Raw genomic sequence first — 24,883 nt, 5'->3', positions numbered from 1 at the left:
TTAACTCAATTTATATGATAAATTTTCTGAGGCAACCAAGTGTCATATCTGTAACAAATAATTTATTTCATAATTTTGAGAAAAATAAACCGTGAAATATGTATTTCATTGCTTTTGAAGCAAAAATTACGTATTATTCGAGCAGTTGAAAAAGAAGATCTGTGAACAACACAAATAGCCCTACAGTTTGGTCCTCATAGTGCGTGGATTTAAAAATTAAAAAATCTAGCGGTTCCACAATTTTACATTAACAAGCAGTAGGCTCTGCTAGCTATGCTAAAGAATGGGCAGCACAAATCATATTGATATTGCATGTATAATAGCCGTGAGAAAGTCCGCGAAAATGCAATGGAGAAAAATATCATAAACTAACCTTTTCTTGTTTATTCATTTGAATTTTGAACTTATATTCCATTCAACTAAGAAAGTGCATCATTTTACTCAAAATATCATAAAATTCAATTGAATCCAACCGAAAAAATGCATTTTTGACGTTGACTAACGTCTATATCGAAGTTAGGCCCCTGAATTTGAAAATCTAGTAATTCAACCAGAGAAAACCAGGGAAAAGTGGTCAGGTTTTGAGCGCTTATTTTGCAGTCATCTATAATTAGGTTTTCGAGGTTTTGGCATCAATCGATCAGAAATTCTTTTACGGTTAAATTTATGTAACAAAAACAAACTATTTTTTGAGATACACTATTGAAAAATTGGTAATCAATATCGATTGTCTAAATCATACCGCGCAGCCAATCACTACCTCTCTTCCCAAGCACAGTCGACACTAACGGATACATTCGATCTGACTTTGTTGTTATTGTTGTGGTCACTTTCTGTTTCCGATGTTTATGCTGCTGCTAGCGGAAAAAACCTTGCAAATATGCATCTTTTTGTTGGTGTTAATTTTACGACAGCGGCCGGCGCCCCATCATTTTGATTCCAAAACTGCACCAGCGGCATGCGGATGCTAGGTGATAGCAGCTGAAAGGAGGAAAGACAAGAGTACCGGTCATCTCGTGCCGGTTTTACTCGTTATGCTGGTGGCTGTTAGCAATAAATTGCACTGCAAAATACTAAAATGGCTGAAATTCTGGACGGACTAACCAAAAACAAAAATGTATTCGGCACCTGGCCCCTTTTGGTGCCTCGAAATTTTGTTCCAGAAGCGGCTAATTGAATTTTCTGTTTTACCAAATGCTGCTGCAAGCGGAAAAAACCTTGCATAAATGCATGTTTGTGTTGGTGTTAATATTACGACAGCGGCCGGCGCAGCTTTCAAGAAAAATTTTTCCTTACCATTCCATCACCTATGTAGCTCCACCTTCTTTTTATTTATCTGACGAAGCCTTGGTATAAAACGTACCGTTCGAACATTTCACCCCATCAGTTTCATTACTAAACCGTACCGGCTACATACGGACGCTATCTTGAAAGAATTCTGGACGGACTGACCAAAAACATGGATATATTCGGCACCTGGCCCCTTTTGGTGCCTCGAAATTTTGTTACAGAAGCGGCTAATTGAATTTTCTGTTGACGTTGACTAACGTCTATATCGAAGTTAGGCCCCTGAATTTGAAAATCTAGTAATTTAACAAGAGAAAACCAGAGAAAAGTGGTCAGGTTTTGAGCGCTTATTTTGCAGTCATCTATAATCAGGTTTTCGAGGTTTTGGCATCAATCGATCAGAAACTCTTTTACGGTTAAATTTATGTAACAAAAACAAACTATTGTTTGAGATACACTATTGAAAAATTGGTAATTAATATCGATTGTCTAAATCATACCGCGCAGCCAATCACTACCTCTCTTCCCAAGCACAGTCGACACTAACGGATACAATCGATCTGACTTTGTTGTTATTGTTGTTGTCACTTTCTGTTTCCGATGTTTATGCTGCTGCTAGCGGAAAAAACCTTGCAAATATGTATCTTTTTGTTGGTGATAATTTTACGACAGCGGCCGGCGCCCCATCATTCTGATTCCAAAACCGCACCAGTGACATGCGGACGCTAGCAGCTGAGCAGGAGGAAATACAAAATAGTACCGGTCATCTCGTGCCGGTTTCACCCGTTATGCTGGTGGCTTTAGTAGTAAATGGCTACTGCAAAACACTTAAATGGCTGGAATTCTGGACGGACTAACCAGGAAACTATAATCGGCAACTGGCACCTTTTGTTGCCTCGAAATTTTGGTACAGAAGCGGCTAATTGAATTTTCTGTTTTACCAAATGCTGCTGCTAGCGAAAAAAACCTTGCAAAAATGCATGTTTGTGTTGGTGTTAATATTACGACAGCGGCCGGCGCAGCTTTCAAGAAACATTTGTCTCTACCATTCCATTATCTATGTAGCCCCTCCTTCTTTCTAATTATCTGACGAAGCCTTGGTATAAAACGTATTGTTCGAACATTTCACCCCATCAGTTTCATTATTAAACAGTACCGGATACATACGGACGCTCGGTGTTAGCAGCTAAAAGGAGGAAAAACAACATAGTACCGGTCATCTCGTGCCGGTTTGACCCGTGATGCTGGTGGCTACTGCAAAATACTAAAATGGCTGGAATTCTGGACGGAAACCTGTAAACAAGAAATCGGCAACTGGCACCTTTTGGTGCCTCGCAGTTTTATAATAGAAGCGGTTAGTTGAATTTTATGTTTTACAATTGCTGTTACTAGCGGAAAAAAAACCTTGCAAAAATGCATGTTTATGTTGATGTTAATTTCACGACAGCGCTAGGTGTTAGCAGCTGAAAGGAGGAAAGACAAAATAGTACCGGTCATCTCGTGCCGGTTTCACCCGTTATGCTGGTGGCTGTTAGTAATAAATGGCTACTGCAAAATATTAAAATGGCTGGAATTCTGGACGGACTAACCAGTAAACGAGAATAATCGGCAACTGGTACCTTTTGGTGCCTCGAAATTTTGTTACAGAAGTTTTGTAAAAGAAGCGTTGCAATTCCCTCTACTATTTGCTTCAATGGAATATTTTTTTTTTTATAAGAATACGGTAGTCAACGTCATGCGGTCGTGTCTTGAATACCACCCTCCTACTTTTTTGTCATTTCGCTAAATTCACGGTTTCGCCAAATTGACGGTAATTTTTTTTTTGACCGTGATAAAATCGAAAAAGCACTGTACTTTCTAGCTGTAAAAGTGTCAAAAATTGCTGGAAATTTTGCCCAAAATAACCAGAGAACCAGAATTATCGGCAAATGTCAATCCGAAATGACGAAAAATTTAACAAATGTGCCGGTGTCGTTACTATTGTGAAACACACTGGCACCTTTTGGTGCCCCAAAATTATATAATTGAAGTGGGTAGTTGATTTTTTTCTGTCACAAAACGATGCTGATAGCAGTTTTACTTTCCTTGCCATTTCCTAGTTGTCTCAGCAATTATAAATGCACTGTTATATGAAAAGGTATAGAAATACCGTTGTCCTGCGTCATGCGGTCGTGTCTTGAATACCACCCTTCTACTACTTTCCCTCAAACGTATTTTGCAAATTTTTCTACAAATAAAGAATTACGCACGTTGTGTATAAAATTAATATCTACAACTTTGATGAAGACACTATGCCCATCAAACAAGCCGCTTTGACTGTGAAAATATTTTTAACTCCATATAGAGTGCTCTATTTGAAATTAAAAATGTTTCGTAGTTGTAGTTTTCTAGATTTTAAAAAGTTGAGCTTTTTTAGATAATTAATTTTTATTCTTCTAATTAAAAAAAAATAATTTTTTTAGAGTGTACATTTTTTTCGAAAAGATAAAATTACTATCTACAACTTTTCCCAAGACGTCACACCGATCAAACGAACCGTTTTGGCCCTTAACATATTTGTAATAATCAATACCTTCCCAAAATAGCATTTTCCAATAGCTTCTCAAAAATGTGTCGTGTTCCAAAAAATTAAACTAATGGCACAAAATGGCATCTTTTGCCTATAAAAACGTCTACGCGAAGTTTCATCCAAATCAAAATTGGAAATGTTTCAATCATTGATCTAGTATACAGTGCATGCAGTGTACAAGACGTCAACGACGCGTCTACGTAAACACAGTGGAGCAGAAAACTGTGAATCTTTCAACGCTACATGAGCTTATTGATTTTATTGTGAAATAGCAGCTAAACTAAAAAAGACAGATGCTTGGTTTCAAAGAACAACTTGTGAAGTAGACATCGTTGTTTAATTAGGTTAACAACAAAACCAATGTTCATCACACATTTTAGAGACAAAATTGCATTGAAGTTCTCAAAAAACATTTGATTTCACATTTGTTTATTTTTTCTAAGTACTTCTTATATTCATACACTATTAAGTACGAAATTTTCTCAGGTTTCCAACGATTACAACAGAATTGAGCTAGCTATCATCGTGCTTGACTTCGTTAAAGGCAGTGGTGGACACCATTCCGCTAATTCGCTAATTAGCGACGCTAAAATTCAGTTAGCGATTTAGCGATTTCGCTAATTTTTGAGCTGGTTAGCGAAACTGTTAGCTTCGCTAGAAATATTTAGAAAAACTGTGAATTGCTGATGGCGTACGTAAATTGCTTCGAAAGATGAACATACTTCACTGCGAAAGTTACTTTTGTCAGTTTTTTTACCTTAGAATGGAGTTCCAGTTATCGTACAAGCCACAGGAGCATTTTGAAGAACAAGCACAAGGTCTAGATTGAATTTTCGGCACACCAAGAACTTTGGTGAATTGCAATGCGCTTGAAATTATGACAACTTTGGTTCTACTTTTTCGATTCAGATAATAATTGAATTTTTATGAAAACATTCCTAAGAGTATCTATTTTCAATGAAGCTAAATAACTTTTGTTATTCTTGTTTTTACAAAACCAAATATGAATACCGTTTCGTGAACCTCTTACTGTAAATATCTCTAAAAAGTAATTGTTTTCGTTTGTTTAGCCGTTATGTACTCGGCATTTTTAACACACGTAAGTACTCGGCAGGGTACCCGGGTACCCACCAAAATGAAATGCTTTTTACTTCTTCAATTCTTGGCCGATTTTCGATCTTGACCTGTCAAAAGATTGAAAAATTTTTCTATTTTTAATATAAGAGACCTAAAGGGCCATTGGTCCCATGTGGTTCCCGTAAATCCGGATCTTCGGGACCATATTCAAAATCGGGAATCCGCTCCGAAATGATCATTTCGGACAACTTATCAGATGGACTCAAAATGAATGAAAATCAACTCCTGGAGTGATCTCATGAATTTTGATACTAATTTTGTTCGGTTTTATTGACAATTGTACTACTTCGTCTCATTGGAACATGCTCCCGAAGATCCGGATTAACAGGAACCAGATGTGGTCACAGGTTCAAGTCGGTCCCGGATTCTAAAAGTAGGCAGATTTTCCAATCTTTTGACGGGTCAAGATCGAAAATCGGACAAGAAATGAAAAAGCGAGAAGAATTCCATTTTGTGGGTACCCGGGTACCCTGCCGAGTACTTATAGGGTAAAAAAATCGAAGTCCCCCCCTTCGACCCCTTCCGCTGCTATAAACAATCTGATGATGGAAAATGGTTTATTTCCACTAGTTAGGAGCATTCCATAAGTTTCGGCTGGCTGAGTTGAGGTTATCCTTGTTTTTTAAAGCAATAAAGTCTGAAAAGGTACCCGGGTACCCTGCAGAGTACATAACGGTTAACCAAAACAGATCAAAGTGGTCCAAATCTTACAAAACACGAGCAAAAATATAGCGATATGACTATTTACATATTAAAAAGTTAGCGATTAGCGATTAGCGAAAGTTCCGCTAATGTAGGTTTAGCGTTTAACGATTATCGAGCTAAGTTTTCCGGTTAGCGACTTAGCGATTAGCGTCGCTAAATTTTCGGTTAGCGGTGCCCACCACTGGTTAAAGGCAAACATAATCGAAAACTGAAAAGAGTGGTTAACTCTGCAGTAGTTGAATTTTGGCCATATGCGTAGAAGGATTTTTTTTATCAAATAGGATTCTCTATCACCCCTTAAGGGATTTTAAGAGAGCTCCCAAACACCCTGTATACTGTACGGCCTTTACTAGCATGTCAAGACATCAGTTTTTATTACGCAGCAGGTCAACAAATTGTTCAAAAAAGAGGGCTTTTTCAAACTTTTCGAAAAACCTTTTCCTTTGAGACTTCAAATTAATCTAAGTTCATAAAAGCTATCTTTAACTGACCTGTTGGGACGAAGAGATTCTGTCAATTTTTCTGTCAGAGAATGTCACAGTAAATATTTACTGTATACTAATGTCGTCCGTGTTAGGCATGCTGATTGGTTCATTGTTCGAGGAAATTTGTTCTCGAAACTTTTTATCATTTTTTTGCGCTGAGCCATGGAATAATAATGATAAGGGGCCATCCACATACCACGTGGACAGCTTTGGGGTAGGGGGGGGGGGGGTTGGTTAATGTCCACGGTTTATACAATTTTTTTAGAATTTATATGGACAGTTGTCCACGGAGGGGGAGGGGGAGGGTCAAAATCGTAAAAATCTGTCCACGTGGTATGTGGATGGCCCCTAACTACCATGTTACAAAATTGTCCAACATTTTTTCTACCCAACAGCATATAGATTATTGTTATCCATCATGTGGTTATGCAATTATTACCGTTTGAAATCTGACAGAGTATTTGTCAGTTTAGTTTTCAATTTTACTAAATGTGCTCCAACATAGAAAACAAAGAAGTAGTTCTATGTCAAAACTGATGTATTGAAAGAAACATGCTGGTAAAGGCAACGATTTACATTTTAAGTTATGGGCAATGTACCGTTCTGATTCAAACTTCGAACACTTTAAAATAAAAATCGAATTATTATAGCTAGTGTAAGAAAAAGAATGATTATTAAATACCATTTCGTTCCTTGGAATGTCTTCACCCAGTGATGTATAGCTTTTTACTGTAGGGCCACTACCAGGGATTCATCAAGTGTTGAAAAAAGTAACAGTAATGTAATTAGCGTTGAAGTGTTCGAAGTTTGAATCAAACAAACAATGATAAAATAACCATCATGCTAAACCTTTTCTGTCGACGAGGATGCACGCGAAATAGGTGTTAGGGGCGATTGGAGGATAGCAGCCCAAGGCCGAGGGACATGGCGACGTATTCTGGATTCGGCACTGGATCGATAATCGGTCTGTCGCCTTAAAAGTAAAGTAAAAGTAAGCTAAACATTTAAGATCGATGAATAAGTTCAGTTTTCGTTGATTTTTTACTGCAAGAAGTTACATCATAGCCTAACTGTTCGAAATTTGATGCAGTACCGTATGTGATTTATGACGGGGGAAACTATCATCCTAGTAGCTTAATTGGCCAAAACACCATGCCGGAGACATCGGAGATTGCGAGTTTGTCGGTAATTTTGAATGACATGTCTTTTCATGCTTATAGTAACTACAGGCTCCGGTATCATTTTTAGAGTGAGATTCATTTAATAAAGTTGACTTGATCATAATTAAACAGGACAACAACGTTTATTTTTATATAATATGAGTGGATTTTAGAGATGAAACTAAAATTATTATCTCTGTTTTCGATGCATTAAGAGAAGTTCTTGATGTATTTTCAACAACGACGCAAACTTGTTGTGTGTCAAACAAATGTTGTGTGGAAAAAAACAATATAACAGGCACAATATCGCCAATTATGAAAGCCACCTTAATAAAGTAATAAATAAAAATATTGCCAATTATAAATGAAATTATTTCAGTTTTTGTAGAACAAGTCATTGAAAAAAGATTTATGAAGAGCCTGAGAATGAAAAAACGTAGATCGCTAAATAAATGGGCCGATTCCATCAAGATTCTAACCCACTTCTACGCACTTGTAACCAAGAATCCCTATAATTCCTCTAAAATATTGTATAGTCCTGCGTCACCATTTTTACAACCCCTGAAGCTATACCATGTATTAAATGAAATATTTTTATTCAGTCAAAAAAGTGAAAAAAACCGTTAATTTGAGGCACGAAAGCCGGAAGTGCGAATACAAAGGCTATGTTAATCTTTGAGATCTTTGTTTATTTTGAATTTGCTACCTAGATAAAATTACTGCTTTGCCCTTTCAATACTTGGAAATAGATTTATTTGAGTTAATGTTTTGACATTCATCTCAGTATCAGTAGTCATCTCATAACTCCCCTTTTAATTTTTTATCCCTGGATTCAGTCGACAGGTCGGAAATTTTACTTCGAAACTATAGTAAAAGTTATCGGTTAATTCGACGAATGGAAATGATAATTATTCATCTGTAGATATTATGATGAATATCGAACCATTTACTCTGCCAGAAATCATTTCGTTTTCCATAGTTTGAATTTTTCAAGCACCGATTTGTTTTTTTTTTTTTGGATACTGACCAAACTTTTAAATGATAAGTTCTAGTTGACGTAAGACAGTCGTATATTTGTCCTTAATTTATACTTAATCTCAATTTACTACATTTTGTTCAAATCTTCAATATAGTTTCTTTGAGAATTTCTTGTTAGACTGTTCGCGCCCTGTTGTTATTTTATTTTGTTAATTATTATTTTCGATTTTTTGTATTTCGTAGATCTACAACTAGAACGTATAAAACCTTCATTGCCGCCAAGAATATAGCTAGAGCAGCAGAATTTCAGCCGATTCAAAAGTAAAAAGAATTCAGTTGCTCAACTTCTATTGGAGCTCCTACTTTTTTAGCAAAAATCCCTGATAGTCTCGACTAACCACATTGTTTGCATGCAAAAAAAACATTCTCCACAAAAAACGCTACATGAACCCGTCCGATCGATAGCATCACTTGACCTATAAATTGATTATGACACAAAACTTCTTTTTACACCGTACTCGTTGAAAACGGGTTTTGCCCGCAACTGAAATGTATCGTTACGAAATTCACCAACTGCGTACATACAGCATGGCGTCCCGCAATGGCAAACGGCTGCACGGAGCCAGTGCTGCGTGCTATAACTGGCTATGCATGACATCTCGGTTGGCTTGTTTTTTTACATCACATCTATGGGTTTCTTCCAAAAAACACTAAGAATCCCTACTTTTGCATTAGTTTCATTGTTAGTTTATTAATTAGCCTTTCTTGACAGCCGGAATGGATTATTTCCGTTGCGCAAAGAGAAATTTAAAATTGCAATTCCACTCGCATTGCTACAACTATAAACGCCAGTGCACAGTTCAGCTCTAATGGTACTTACTTTGCATTTCGGATCCATTCTTTACTACGGAAGAACCAACTTTTTCTTCTCACAATTAACAAATCGCCAAATGCCAAGAAAACAAATTCGATTTTACTTTCTGTGCAGACGCGGAAACTTCCACTGACGGATGCACGCTATATAATACACACAAAAAAACGTAAAAGTAAAAGAGTCCTTCTGCGGCAATTTGCCAAAAACTTTTCAGCGCACAATATGCGTTTCACATAAACCACTGAAAACCCGGCAATAATTTCCAGAGCGAAAAAAAATCCAACGTCGAGTTACGAAAACTTAATTTCAATGTGTAAATGGTTCAAAATCGGACCGTCCGACCGAGTTGAGCTTGACTGATTGAAAAGTTAAATCTAGGGTCTCTTCTTACCGCGCTGTTGGTTGGTTATTCACTGCAGACTTGGTTTGGCAGCGCCATACCACTGGGCAGCAGCAGAAAGCCCTCCCACCCTTTGAACGCAAAGCAGAACGGCACGAGAAACTAACAACCGAGCGCCCGGTCCGGTTCGCCACATGAACGGCTTTAAGCTGGGCGTTGAAGCATAAAAAATGCAACCTACATGCAGCACTGACCGAGACTTTGCGGTCAATTTGGTCCATTTGCTTGCTGATTTTAGGTGGTGAGTTTTGTTCCGAACTTTCTGTTGCAGTGAAATACAGTTCTAATGGAAAATGTGAACGACCAAGCGGAGCTTAATCCAACCAAGCTTTAGAAAACTACCGACAATTAGTGAGTTCATCCCCTATTTGGGGTTGTCATGTCTTTTGATTTTTATTTTAATATCACTTTTAGACTGCTTACCTTACAAAACAGTCCCAAGCCGTGATGTGGCCTTTGGTGTAGGTAAGAGTCGTCTCCACTCCACTCGGTCCATGGATGCAGTTCACCAGCTCTGCAGTCGGCGTAGGGTCCGTAGGTCGTCTTCCACCGGATCGATCCACCTTGCCCGCTGTGCGCCTCTCCATCTCATCCCTTAGGCTGAGTTTCCCATTTTCATTGTACCGAAACACTATCCTAGGTAGAATTATAAATAAAAGTCTCAGATAAATAAATGCAGTTATTAAATGAGATTCAGATCAATTTCAGTTGCTGTTGCTACAATATGTTATCTATTAACATAAAAAAATTATCCTCAAACCCATCTCAAAGCAAATACTGATAGTAGAAAAGATTCTACACAAATAAATCGGCAGATAATAAATCAAACCGCCCGCAGATACGATGTAGCTCGGTTATGGCGTATGTGTGAAAGTAAATCAGTAGGTAGAACAGTAGGCAGACGAATGAAATGCTTTAATTAAATTCGGATGGCAAGCTTTTGTGTTACAAAGTTTAGAGATTTTGGGGACGAGTTTGAATATTCACGAGGAATGATTACCGAAGTGTTCATCAATTTTATCCGATTATTCGATTTTGATATATGCAGTCACTTGACTTGCTTTTTTTAATGAAAAAAAAAATCATTATTTGCAACATGAAATATGATAAAAATAAAAGCTCGATCGACGATGATTATCTAAGAAACCTGTCATCGCATGTTCGAATCTCAACTTAAGAGAGGCTCGTAGGATCGTAGTACTTGCTCGTGTGTCAAATGAATAAAAAATCACTATCCTAAAGTGAAAAATAATATTAAGTATAAACTAGAGCAATGAAAAAACTAAAGACTTTTAATTTTGAACAAACTGACGAAAGCTATCCGATAAGCAAACAAATTATATAGCAAACTAGCAACAGGTTATAAACTAGTCAGTTAACGACAATCCATGAAAATATGATGGAAATAGACTTGAAGTCTGCTATAAGGGACCATCCATTAATGATGTCACGCAAAATTCGGAAAAAATTAACTTCCCCCCCCCTCTCCCCGTTGTCAAAAACTGTCACAACTTCATTGACCTCCCCCACTTAATTACGTCACGTTTTCATACCACCTTCTTTGGTTATAATTTACTGTTAATTGAGAAATTCGTAAAAAATGCATTTTATTTAAATCATAACGATTTTGCTGAAAGAAAAACTGAAACTAAAAGGAGAAGAAGATAATAACTAGAAAAGGCGTATAATCCTTAGTCCAAGGATTCTGTTGATGGAGTCGCATATCGACGACACAGAGAGCCGTGTCAGTAACTGCAGCATCATTGCTGATTTCTGATTTCTGAAAGACCATCCATATTCTGTTCCTCTTTTTTAATCAATTCGCAACCCAAATATTCTTCACATGTTAGTAGGATTAGGAGAGACTAAAAAATGAATGAAATTGCGCTGTCATTCATTAAAAAACATGCACGGTAAAACAGAACTAACGAACATTAAGCCTTTTAAATGAAAGCAAATTTGTCATTTATTTTATCTTAAGCAAATCTTAAACAAAAAAGGGATCGTAGAACTACGAATGAATGATGCAAGTATCATAAATAATTCTAAGTTGAACTCTGTGGTATAGGCATGAGTTGAAACGTGCTGTCTCACTCAAGCTAGACACCGCCCCCCCTCCCACATAAGTCACAAAATGTCACAATAATCGAAACCCCTCCCTCAACCCTAAATGCGTGACATCATTAATGGATGGTCACTAAGTAATAGAGAAGAATTCAATCGAAACACAACTGAATAAATTTGATAAAATTAGAACTTTGATTTCAAAAGTCAGTACAATAGAACAAACAATATCTAAAAATGGAAGAGAATTTAGAAATAACAATTACTCTGATTTTAAAACAAACAAAGAATTCATACTTAAACTTGAATTACTTACAGAAAAAAATAAAAATATTCAGCTAAGAACTAGACCAAATGATCATCCTCCAACGATTGCATTGAGTAGGGGGCCGACTCCAGATCCGGCCAGAGCACCGCGTATTCGCCCCTATGGCACTTCGTACGTTCACGGCCAGTACGTAGCTTCTCGCTGATTGTCAGCAACAGCAGCACCTTCTTTGGGAACTTGGTGTGTGAAATGAATTTCATCTCAGAGCTCACTTCCTTCGTGGGCGAAGTAAAATACGGAGCGCCCTGCCAGTCGTTGCCATCTAGGGTGAGATAGGTCTCGGCGTTCAACACAATCATCACGTCGCGATTCGCCGGAAACTCCCCAGCTGGTCTCAAGGTACGATGTTGGCCTAACAAGCCAGTCGTCGTAGGTTCGAGTCCAGACTCGGGAGAGATCGTTAGTGTCAGTAGAATCGTAGCGCTAGCCCCGCAATTGTCCTGTACACTTAACGGTTGGCTGCGAAGTCTGTGTATAGTAAACAGAAGGTCAAGTTCCGAATCGGAATGTAGTACTAAGGCTTTGCTTTTTTTGGCGTTTCAATTATACCAGGAACAAAAAAAAATCATATTTAAAACATATTTATTTCATGTTACTTCCAAAATGTTCGGTATAGTTATGCTTTTGGCTACTAGAAATTCGTTATTTAGAGTGAAAAATAATTCCTGCAGAAATTATCAAGGTGTATTTTTCTCTATTATTGAAGGTTTCATGAAAAACTATTCAAACACATAATAAGTTCAAAAGAGAAAGGCTGGGTCCCACCGCTAGGTGGATTAATTTTGGGTTTTGGATAACTCTAGGAACATATTAGGTAAAAGAGGCAAGTAGAGGCACGATGGCAATACTTTTACTTTAAGCTTAGCCTAAGTACTACAAACTATTATTTCACTTGTCCCAATCCACCCATAATAGAGTACGTCGAGCATACGTCATTGGGTAGAGAGTTACAGAGTATTTTATATAAAAGCTACAAGAAATTTGTTTTTTTGCACTCAACTTTTGTAAGTTGCAATTGATAAGAAAACATAGGGGAACTGCTCCATTATTCATCTCATTAAGCCGATATTCATGAAGAATGCACGAAATTAACACCAAATTTTCACGATATCATTGAAAAAATAAACTAAATATGCTTACGTGCTCTTATGGAATCGTTTAGCATTGTATATTTAGTAAAATTAGCTACATTTATTCTGAACTTTGTAAAACAAACCATTTTGCACAACGCTTTCATATCCATCTCAAAACTTAAATCGCTGCTCAATTATTCATCTCACTCACGCCCCCATGGTCATCACACTGTTAATCATGAATGAATCACATAATCATGATTGAACGTAGCCGCAGCCCGTCGTAGTAGGTTACCTAGATATCCGCTGTAGTTGTTTACGTGCAAAATTGGTAACCTAGGTAACCACTACAGTGCTGTAGATTTATGTCAATTATGTCGGAATAATTCAAAATTTGCAGTATGATATTTTCGTATTAACAGAAACTGATTTGGCAACTTTTGATTTACTTCAACGCAGATAAAACGCAGAACACAAAAAACGCAGAAAACAGATAAAAATACGTACAGTTGAAATTTAGGAATTGTAGTAATTCATCTCATATATTTCTGCTAATTCAAGCTTGTTTCAGGAAATTTGTGGTGAACATTTCAAAGATTAAAGTATTCTTAGTGAAGTGAGTGATTTTGTTTAGTGATTAAAATAAAAAATGGTCCGCTAGTGATGAAAAAAACTTTGGTTGGCTGCTGAACGAGTCCCGTTGTAGCCGTATAGAACAAAGCGCGGATTTTGTTTTCTGAGGTAGGTGATTGAATTAAATGAGTTTTCGAGTGCAGATACCCGACTATAATATCAAATTTAGTACTTTTAAGTGAGTTTTTGAGGATTATACTTTGATTATTTATTGTGTTTTCATCTTTCATGAGATGAATATATGGGCTGAGATGCATAATGGAGCAGTTCCCCTAGTTCCAAAGAATTGTTGGGAAAAGCACACGTTGTTGCAAAAGACCACAGGACTTTTTTTCCAGGACTTTTCCTAACAAAGTTATAGCATGCTTTGACTTTTTTTCGATATGTTTTATATGCTGCACCGCAACCAACAGTTATTTAGGGCTACAATATCTTGTAAAATACTCTATAGCTCTGTACACAATGAAGATAGGAACTTTATTTATTCAGCAAAGTTTAAAATTTTTTAAAGTTTCTTAAACCGTTGCCGAATAAACTATTTAACTAGAAAGAGGTTTGTTTTCGTTTATTTCTATAATAGAAAGCTTTAATTAACCTTTGACCCTGTGAGATTATACGGTTCATTCATACAAATAATTGTTTCGAAGACACCATAAAGCTAGGATAAATGCAAAAGCCGCTGAGGAATTAAATTCCACTTTTGGCTCTTTTGCTATGCAATAGCGATAGATAGAGAAAAGTTATCAAGCGACAACGTTTAGGAATTAGTCTGAATATTCATTAATTTTTTTCAAATTATTTTCAAATTAAATTTTTTTATAGACAATTCAATCGCCTTAAACTTTTCATAATACATGAAAGTCATAGGCATGCAAAAGTTTTTGGTAAGAAAATCTTATTTCCTTTATGCGAAGTGCCCACTTTGATTTGTTCAGAAGAGGCGACTAAATTCTTTATCTAAAAAGCTGAAGAGGTTATGTATGCAACACTACCGTAGAATTGTAACCCGTAGAATCACGACAACCAGAAACCGTTATTCCCCAGCTAGGAATTCATAACGGCATCTGCGGCCGATTTCTAGCCCCTGTGCATCATCCCGAAACAATATACTTATATTAGTTGGGTCGTTTTCAGGTTTCTGGGCAACATCCCTGTTCCGGAAATGCTCATTATAGGTGGTATTTGGTCATTTTGACTGTTTTCCAGAAACTTTAAATTTCAAACGGGCGTCTGCACAATGTTTTATTTTGTCGTTTTCGTGCGATTAATTAAATATCGTTTCAAATGTTGGTTATAGCCATAATGTATGTTCGGAGAAGTTACAAGATATTCAAAAATACATCTTTAGATGAAGGAAGATGAGTGATCAATCCACCTAAAAGTGAGATAGAAAATTTACTTTTTTATCAGATTGAGATAGACGCATGGTGTCTTCGGCAAAATTTTAGGTGATCCCAAAACAATAAACTTTGCTGAAGACATCATGTTTCTATCTCTTATATATTACAGGCAACATAAAGTTTTCTATGAAGAGTTAATCTATTTCTAACATTTTTTCCATTTTTTGTAACCTCATCAAAGCATGCATGCATGTTTAGCTCAAGAACGTTTAGGGCCAACTTCGAAATTCAAAACTGTTTTGTTTTTAAATTTTTGTATACAAAAATCGGCACTAAATAGCTTTGAAAAACAGGTGAAAAGGCTGCTTACATACTCTTATATACTAAAGTGTGTACCTTTAATTGAAAGTCTGAAGATATTTATTTCATCGTATGAAACTGCCACGTGCGTAAAATTGCGTAATTTTGAGATGGTTGAGGTCAAAGTATCCCCAAAAATATCGAAATATGTCAAATAACTTTTTTATTTTGGGAGATAAATAATAACAATGTTCAGCAAAAATACGCATATTGAGATGACTGATAACTTTGTAATAGGTTTGGAATTTCGGAAAAATTCGAGAAAAAAGTTATAACGAAAATTGATCAGTACCTCTTCAAAGAAAACTTTATGTTACTCGTAATATATAAGAGATAGAAACATGATGTCTTCAGCAAAGTTTATTGTTTTGGGATCACCTAAAATTTTGCCGAAAACACCATGCGTCTATCTCAATCTGATAAAAAAGTAAATTTTCTATCTCACTTTTAGGTGGATTGATCACTCATCTTCCTTCATCTAAAGATGTATTTTTCAATTATCTTGAAACTTCTCCGAACTTATATTATGGCTATAACCAACATTTAAAACGCTATTAAATTAATCGAAAACGGCAAAATAAAACACTGTGGTCTGGCGTCGTTTTCCAGCCTCTGTATTTCGTCCCGGTTCCAAAAATGCCCACATTGGATGGTATTTGGCCACGTTTCAAACTCTTTTTGGTCGAAATATGTGTTCAAAAACAGACATTTTATAATGGTACCTATTGCATCAACAAATCACAACTTTTTCAATTTTGGTCGACGCTTAGTTTATTCTCCAATCGATTGCTGTGAGAATGAAGGGAATTCGTTGAAACTGGCATATAAAATTGGACAATTCTCGTCACGTTCTCGATGTTTTCGGTATTTAAATTTGCACTACTATTCCAGAATGTACCGTAAGACGTAATTCTACGCCAAATGCTCTTTTCCCTGACCGGTTCTTTTCAGTCACTTCTTGTTTTTTAAATGAGTTTGTTTTCAGTGTCTGATCTCAAGTTCAATTTTTTCGGTTTTTTAAATTGAAAGTTCAGACAATTCTTTGAAGGTTATGCCTCGACATTTTTCCTCTAACTCTTGTCATGAGCCTTCAAAAGAAAAACGTGAAAAATGCTCAACATGTAAAAGTTTGAAAAATATTTTTCTTTTTGTGTAGAATGTCAAATTTAGCAACATTTTTGATTGAAAGTTCACAAAATTCTACAGAAGTCGTCCACTGACAACTTCTCTCTATCTATCGTCATTATTTTCACAAAAAAAAACACTTCAGATTTTTTCAAAATTTCAATTTCAAATTTTCCAAAAAAGTATGCATAAGTTGCTAAGGGGAAAGAGGCCTACACACCCACAAAGTTTGATCTGAAATTTAAATATTATTTTCTAAAAATCCTTCTATTTTGACCAAATTTTCTCACATTTATTTGTTTGTTTTTTTTTATATATATATCGATTCGATTTGGTGATTTTGAGTAACGTAATGCTTTAATTTGTGTTGTAATCCACTTTTAATTTAGTTTCAACTTGGTTTTCATTCAGTTTTAGTTCATTTTCACTTCAGTTTCAGTCCAGTTTTACCGAGTTATTTTTGATCCAACTAATCTATTTATCATTCCAGAATTTGAGAAATTTCAACAATTCATAAACGATACGCCGAACCTGCAACATAAAAAAAAACAAGCACCAGTTGTATGCTACCACGGATGAAGAAAATTTCTACCATGAAGCAAAAGCAAATACCTTCCAGACAAATCAGCAAAGGGCTGCCAAATTTCAGCACACAAAGCTCCCAAATTCCCGCGGTCACCTTTCTAAAGATTTGTAGCGTAATCACAATGGTTGAAAAGGTTTCCAAACAACCTTCCCAACTGTTGGCTTGAATGATTGAGTGGGTAACCGAATCGAAGACTATTTCCGCCACTTGAAATGAATTCGCTTTATTTTTCTTTTTTTTTCTAGAACCTGGAAGGGCCAAACATCTTTCGATATTTTTTGCAGCGCTTGCACGATACCTAGCCGGCAGCAATTTCCTACTTTGAGATCGATAAACTTGATTAGAGTGGTAAGTTGTGTAGTTGACGGACGGGCATGGAAGAAGCGGAAGCGCGCAGTGATTTGATTGGATAGAGCTGCATGCTGGATTGTATGCAACTTTCCAGTCGCTTCGTGCTTTTACCCGTGTAAACTGTTTGTGTGTCGTCTTGGAAAATCTATTGATATCGTTTCGATGTTCCAATGAAGAGCATTCAAGAACTGGTGGCTGCTTAGAAGACTGTTGTGCGATACAGAATTTAATCGAATTCACACATACATTGTCCTGCACTTTTTTTTTATAGAAGTATTGCCCACAATATGACAAACTGAATGTTTCACCTTAAAATAAGTAAATTCAATTAGGATATACAATGCATTTATTTTCAAAAGCAAAAATGGGAAAATCCCGCTCAAAAGAATGCTTGAGTGAATCGTGAATCTCTTTACCGGATAGAATTAATGAATGATATTTATGCGGACAAAACAGAGACGAAAGTTAAATTAAAAGTCAATCACTCGTAACGAATTTATGAAATCAAACCGTTGCGCATGAATTGACGAAACTCGATTTCGCGGAGGCAAACAAATCGTAAAGTGGTTTGACGAAAAACAAAGTCGTAAATGTTTTGCAATTTGCTGCCTATCTGTTAATCAGTATCAGACTAGCGCTCACCTATTAGGCCAACTCACTGAAACAACAACAAGTGGCATGGTAAAACTTTTAACTATTCAAATGTTTTTCAACTCTTACCACTTTTTTTACTTTGGTTTCTTCTGAACTCCTTATACATTTTTTTATTATTATCATTTACTATCATCACTTTAAGGTTGAAAATTCATAATTTACCTAAGATTCAACAAATTGTTGCTCGTCGCATTTTACTCTGACTAATTACTAATTACTGACTAATTACTAATTACTAATATGAATATAAAACTATATTGATTATACTATACACGCAAAACTTTTCCTTGTTACTTTAGAAGCACTAGCGCAAAATTGTCTTAAAGGTAACAAACCTATTACTTAAAAGGCAATAAAATTCTTCCCCAGTCAAGTAACAACACATACTGTCATATATTTAGCACGTGTTACGGGAGTTCGACTATCTAATAATGGTCGTTTCAACCACATGCACGATTTGTTCTGTCGAAAACTGGTTCCTTTCAATCTCAAGCACAAAAAAATTCACACACCGTCGCATATGTTGCACATATTACAAGTTTCTTCAATCTCCAATTCATCCGGTGAGCGTGTATTAGTTCGCTCGTTGTATGCATACGGAGTAGAGAAAGAATATGACAAAAGCTGCCAAGCAGCATTTTCCCCGTCATAGAGTATGCAAACGTTGATGATTTCAAAGACTTGCAATGCGTCTCCAAATGACATCACGATCTGTAAACTGCGTTAGAGAAAAACAAAAACATTCGCTTTCTTGCAAGCTATCCAAAAAACATACTCATTGGTTCATGGAAACTCATTTGCACCTGTTTGAAAATACAAAATTCGTGCCCATCCAGAACAATATTCGCAACTTCGGCAACTCTGTTCAGACAGTATAACATATTTTCATTTCAAGTAAACACTGGGTGACGAAACGAAAGTGTTTCTAATTAGACATTTGAGGTTGCCGGGTGAGCTTCTCATTATGTGTGGATGAAGAGGACAAATATTAATCCGATCGTTGCATCAATACAAATGCAGCGAGTGAAGTTTTGCTAACACATGCATTGCGGTGCTTGGCTGTATGTTCTTCTGCAGAAACACATACAAGCGTGTGGCCGTCATATTTTTTGTTACTTTTTAGTTGTTACTTTTTTTTTTTTAAGGGGGGATTTGTTAGTAGCTTAAGTATTTATGATAAATATTAGTAAATAATGAGTATGTGTGTCCAATCACAAATGGTGACTTCTCAACACTGTTAGAAATTTGTAATTTTAATTGTTAGGATTTGTTTGCTTTCGCAATTAGGACTTATCATTCGTAGGGATTTAAACCTACTTGTCAGAAAAGGGGAAGTAAACTTACAACTAACTTAATTGCTAACTTATTGGCTATAAAGAGAGCTTATCGTAGCAATTGAGGATTGCAACGATTTTTGTCGAAAATTGTTAATAATTTTATTTGACATAGCTTCTAATGGTTCAACACCAGTAAGTCTATGTAATTCGAGTGTACCAAACCAAGGAGGACGCTTCAAAATCATTTTCAGAATTTTATTCTGAATCCTTTGGAGCGTTTTCTTCCTTGTTGAACAGCAACTTGACCAGATCGGTACAGCATAAAGCATTGCTGGTCTAAAAATTTGTTTGTAAATCAAAAGTTTGTTCTTTAAACAAAGTTTAGAATTCCTGTTAATGAGAGGATATAAACATCTCGTATATTTGATGCACTTGGCTTGTATACTCTCAATGTGCTCTTTGAAAATAAGTTTTTTATCATAAATTAGTCCCAAGTACTTAACCTTGTCGGACCAACTTAAAATAACCCCATTCATCTTGACAACGTGATTATTGTTTGGCTTGAGGAAAGAAGCCCTAGGCTTATGCGGAAAAATTATCATTTGAGTTTTAGAAGCATTGGGAGAGATTTTCCACTTTTGCAAGTAGGAAGAAAAAATATCTAAACTTTTCTGCAATCGACTGCATATGACACGAAGACTTTTTCCTTTTACGGAAATGCTTGTGTCATCGCAGAACAATGACTTTGTGCATCCTGGAGGCAAATCAGGAAGATCTGAAGTGAATATGTTGTACAGGACTGGACCCAAGACTGAACCTTGAGGCACACCTGCTCTGACAGGAAATCTATCAGATTTTGAATTCTGATAGACAACCTGCAGAGTTCGATCAGTAAGATAATTTTTTAAAATTTTGATTAGGAAAATTGGAAAATTAAAAGTTTGCAATTTCGCAATCAAACCTTTATGCCAAACACTGTCGAATGCTTTTTCTATGTCTAAAAGAGCAGCTCCAGTGGAATAACCTTCAGATTTGTTAGCTCGTATCATATTAGTAACTCTGAGTAATTGATGAGTTGTGGAATGCCCATGGCGAAATCCAAACTGTTCATTTGCAAAAATTGAATTTTCGTTGATGTGTGACATCATTCTGTTAAGAATAACTCTCTCAAACAGTTTACTTATTGAAGAAAGCAAACTGATTGGTCGATAACTTGAAACTTCAGCTGGGTTCTTATCCGGCTTTAAAATGGGAGTAATTTTTGCATTTTTCCATAATTTGGGAAAATATGCAATTTTGAAGCAGCAATTGAAAATTTTCACTAAAAATTCCATTGTGCTCTCAGGGAGATGTTTGATTAGTATATTAAAGATTCCATCGTCACCAGGTGCTTTCATATTTTTGAAATTTTTAATAATTGATTTAATCTCATTCAAGTTAGTTTCAATTATTTCTGCAGGTAAAAAATTCAGGGAAGAAATTAAATCAAATTGACGTGTGACTTCATTTTCAATTGGACTCACAAAATTCAAATTTGAGTTATGAACACTCTCAAACTGCTGAGCAAGTCTTTGAGCCTTTTGTTCATTGGATACAAAAAAACGTTCACCATCTTTTAAAACTGGAATAGGCTTTGAAGGTTTCTTAAGAATCTTCGACAGCTTCCAAAATGGTTTTGAATATGGTTTCAATTTTTCAACTTTAGTCTCAAAATTTTGATTTCTCAGGAGAGTAAATCTATGTTTAATCTCTTTCTGTAAATCTTTATAAATAGTTTTAAAAACAGGGTCACGAGAACGTTGATATTGACGTCTGCGGACATTTTTCAAACGAATTAGAAGTTGAAGATTTTCGTCAATTATTGATGAATCAAATTTCACTTGAGCCTTTGGAACAGAATAATTCCTGGCATCAACAATTGCACATTTTAATGCTTCCAAAGCGGAATCAATATTCACTTCGTTTTGCAAATCAAGCTCATTATTGAAATTTCTCTCAATATAATTTTTGTATCTTTCCCAATTAGCTTTGTTATAATTAAAAACAGAGCTCATAGGGTTTAAAACTGATTCATGTGATAAAGAAAAAGTTATTGGAAGATGGTCAGAATCAAAGTCAGCATGTGTGATCAAATCACTACATACATGACTTTGATCTGTCAGCACCAAATCAATTGTTGAAGGGTTTCTTACAGAAGAAAAGCATGTAGGACTATTCGGAGACAAAATAGAATAGTATCGTGAAGAACAATCATTGAATAAAATTTTGCCATTGGAATTACTTTGAGAATTATTCCATGAACGATGTTTAGCGTTAAAATCGCCGATTATGAAAAATTTCGAACGATTTCTGGTGAGTTTTTGTAAATCACCTTTAAAATAATTTTTGTGCTCGCGTGTGCATTGAAATGGTAAATATGCTGCGGCAATAAATAAAATCCCAAGTTCAGTTTGAATTTCAATTCCCAAAGTTTCAATAACTTTCGTCTCAAGATGAATAACAATTGCAACTCCACCGCCGGAACCCTGAATCCTATCATATCTATGAACCACGTAATTGGGATCATATTTTAATTTTATGTTAGGTTTCAAAAATGTTTCAGTAATAATTGCAATATGCACATTATTTACTGTTAAAAAATTAAAAAGCTCATTCTCATTGGCCTTCAATGAGCGAGCATTCCAATTTAATATTTTAATTGTTTTATTTAAAATCATTGCTAAATTTTAAATTAGAAACAATTTTAATAGTAAAATTTGTGCCTATTTGAATGGCTTCAAACATTGATTTTGCCTGCAACATGGCGTTCATAAGATCGAACATTGCCTGTTGCAAAAAAGAAAGTTTACCTGCCGTAATAGGCCCCAGGCAGTTGACATTAGAAAAAATATTTTCGGCAGCAATATTAGCTGGAGTAATAGGTGTACAATTATTTTCTAGCGTGTTTTGCTTACCCATATTAACGGTCATTTTCGAACTACCAACACTAGGCGGTATAATGTTCGAACTACCTGTAACCTGTGCATAAGTTAAACGGGTATGCAAAGGAGTAGGTAAACTATGCGTCACTGGTACGCTTGGAGAATTTTGTTTTGAAGTTGGTTTTAATTGAGAAATTGAATTTTGTTTACCTTGCCTTGCCTTAACAATTGCTAAACAGACTGGGCATTGATAAAAATTCGACATATGGTTGCCGTTACAATTCGCACAGCGAAAATTTTTACTCTCTTTCACAGGACATGTGTCCTTTGTGTGAGAAGAGTCTCCACAAATGAGGCATTTTTGGTCCATGTTACAGAACTTTGAACCATGGCCATAACGTTGGCAAATACGGCATTGGGTGATATGCTTTTCACCTCCGCCAAACTTTCGATATAATTCCCATTTTACACGCACGTTATATAAAGCATGTGCTTTTTCAAAAAATTTTAAGGTATTAACCTCACTGCGGTTAAAATGAATTAAATAATTTACAAGGGAAATTCCAGTTCGCTGACTGTTTTCGCCTCGTGATTTTTGTTTCATTAGAATTACTTGGGTAGGGGCTATGCCAAGTAATTCTGTTAAAGTAAGTTTGATCTCATCAACGGTTTGATCGTTGGTGAGACCTTTCAAGACAACCTTGAACGGCTTGGCGTTCTTGGTGTCATATGTAAAAAATTTGTACATCTTGTCGGTTAAATACTGAACAAGACGATCTCGACCCTTTACTGAGTCGGCTAATAAGCGGCATTCACCTCTACGGCCAATTTGATAGGTAACTTTAACGTCAGAAACAAACGTTGAAAGTTCCTTTTTGAATATATTAAATTCAGAAGAAATAGTTACCACAATAGGTGGAACTTTCTCCTTTTTTAAAGATTTTATATTTTGTATAGTTTCATTATTGGTAACTTCCATTTCACCAGCTTCTTGCTCAGGCAAAATATCAAAAGGATTGTCACTACAGACACTCGATGTGTCAGAAAGAGATGCCTCTCTTTTCCTCCCCGCAGCGATGCGAGGTTTCTTTTTTCGTCCAGCCATTTCAGGTGATACGAAAAAAGTTAAAACAAATGTTAAATTCAAAAGTAGGTAGTCTTGAGAAAGACTGATGGGAAATAACTTTCAGGTAGTCTTTAAAAGACACACTGACAAAACACAAACTTTGAAGCTATAGGCAGTCAAAGACCAGTCCACAAGCAACCGAAAAAACGTCTGATCTGTAGGACAGTTCAAGACGCACTGATTTTAGTTGTTACTAATTGTGTATAATGCGCAGTCATAAGACACAATAAGTAATAAAAAATTGCCCCAAAGTAATAAAATGTTCTCCGTTTGCGTTGGGTGTACTATATTGACTCATCGTTATTTATGTTGGCACACCACTCTCTGTAACAAACCAACAGTTTTTTTTTCTTAGCGGTAAATTCATGACCTTGTACTGTTTATGATTTTCTTACAGTCTTTCACGGCCCTCGTAACTGTTAACTCTAGCCATTTCAACCATAGAATTATCATTTGGCGTTTGGCGTTTTAGTTTTTTACCTCCAACACTTTTTTGTCTTTTCGTTTGAAACTTTTAATTTGCGGCTGGTTCCCCTTGTTCCAAGCACTTTTTATTTAGACTGTTCGCTTTCAGTTTTAAAGTTGAAGTATTTGGCTATTAAAATGAAAAAAAAAAAAGAAAAGGCATTAAAATTAAATAACTTTGCATTATTTTTTTCGTGATACTACTTACTCGGACCGTTTTGCTTCTAGCATACTAGTCATTACATATAATTGTTTGTCATTTTTATGTTAACATTCGAAGCTTAACAGTACTCGTAGCTTGAGATTCTAGCCGTTCAATTTTCTTAACATGTTGCGCTGCAGTGTTTGTGCTGTTTGAACCTATTGAATGACTGACGCGTGCTTGTATGACCCAAATTAGTGTGGGACAAAGCTGATTCATATCCAAGTTTCCGAAGAGTTCAAGAATCATCCATCGTTAATTACTTCATTGTGACTAATCATTCCTATCTACAGATTTTAGACATCGCGTGTTGGTATAGAACGGACGTAAAATAAATGATACACAGCGCTTCGAATGTAATAAATATTTATGCAACAGTTATGATGAATAAGCACAATAAATTTTGTGGCCGTTGGTGGCAGTAATCTACCAAATATCATGAAGCATGGATTTGTAAACCGAATATATCGAGAACTAACCAAAACAAACATCCATCCCGTCATTAGCAGACAAGTTAAGCAATGGGTTCCAGTATCAATATCATGTATTAGGTCGTTTTGCATGTTGTCGGAAAAACACGTCGATACAAAATGCGTTTATCACTATCGTAATGATACAATAGATAAATATTCAAAACAATGTACCAAAACGAGCTAGAAGCGGGGTTCTAATAAACACCCCATAATTGGTGCACTGTTTTAGTAGCTGGGAAATGTTTATTGCGGTGATCATATATCCAATAGCTTCATAGGGGCACGAGTAAGCTAAACAGACTTTGACCCA

At 35.9% G+C, this 24,883-nt stretch overlaps 1 protein-coding gene across 1 annotated transcript in view; it reads right to left on the bottom strand.

Moving 5' to 3' along the window:
• The window catches only part of LOC129725274 (uncharacterized), an 80,365-nt gene extending 70,753 nt beyond the window's left edge, over positions 1 to 9,612 (bottom strand). The window contains exon 1 of the mRNA XM_055680875.1: positions 9,202 to 9,612. Coding sequence (XP_055536850.1) covers positions 9,202 to 9,219 — 18 coding nt within the window. The 5' untranslated portion in view covers positions 9,220 to 9,612. The remainder of the gene's footprint in view (positions 1 to 9,201) is intronic.
• Between the last annotated feature and the right edge of the window lie 15,271 nt (positions 9,613 to 24,883).

This window comes from Wyeomyia smithii, chromosome 2, assembly GCF_029784165.1.
Source record: "Wyeomyia smithii strain HCP4-BCI-WySm-NY-G18 chromosome 2, ASM2978416v1, whole genome shotgun sequence".
Taxonomy (NCBI): Eukaryota; Metazoa; Arthropoda; class Insecta; order Diptera; family Culicidae; genus Wyeomyia; species Wyeomyia smithii.
This window is presented reverse-complemented; position numbering and strand designations above follow the sequence as displayed.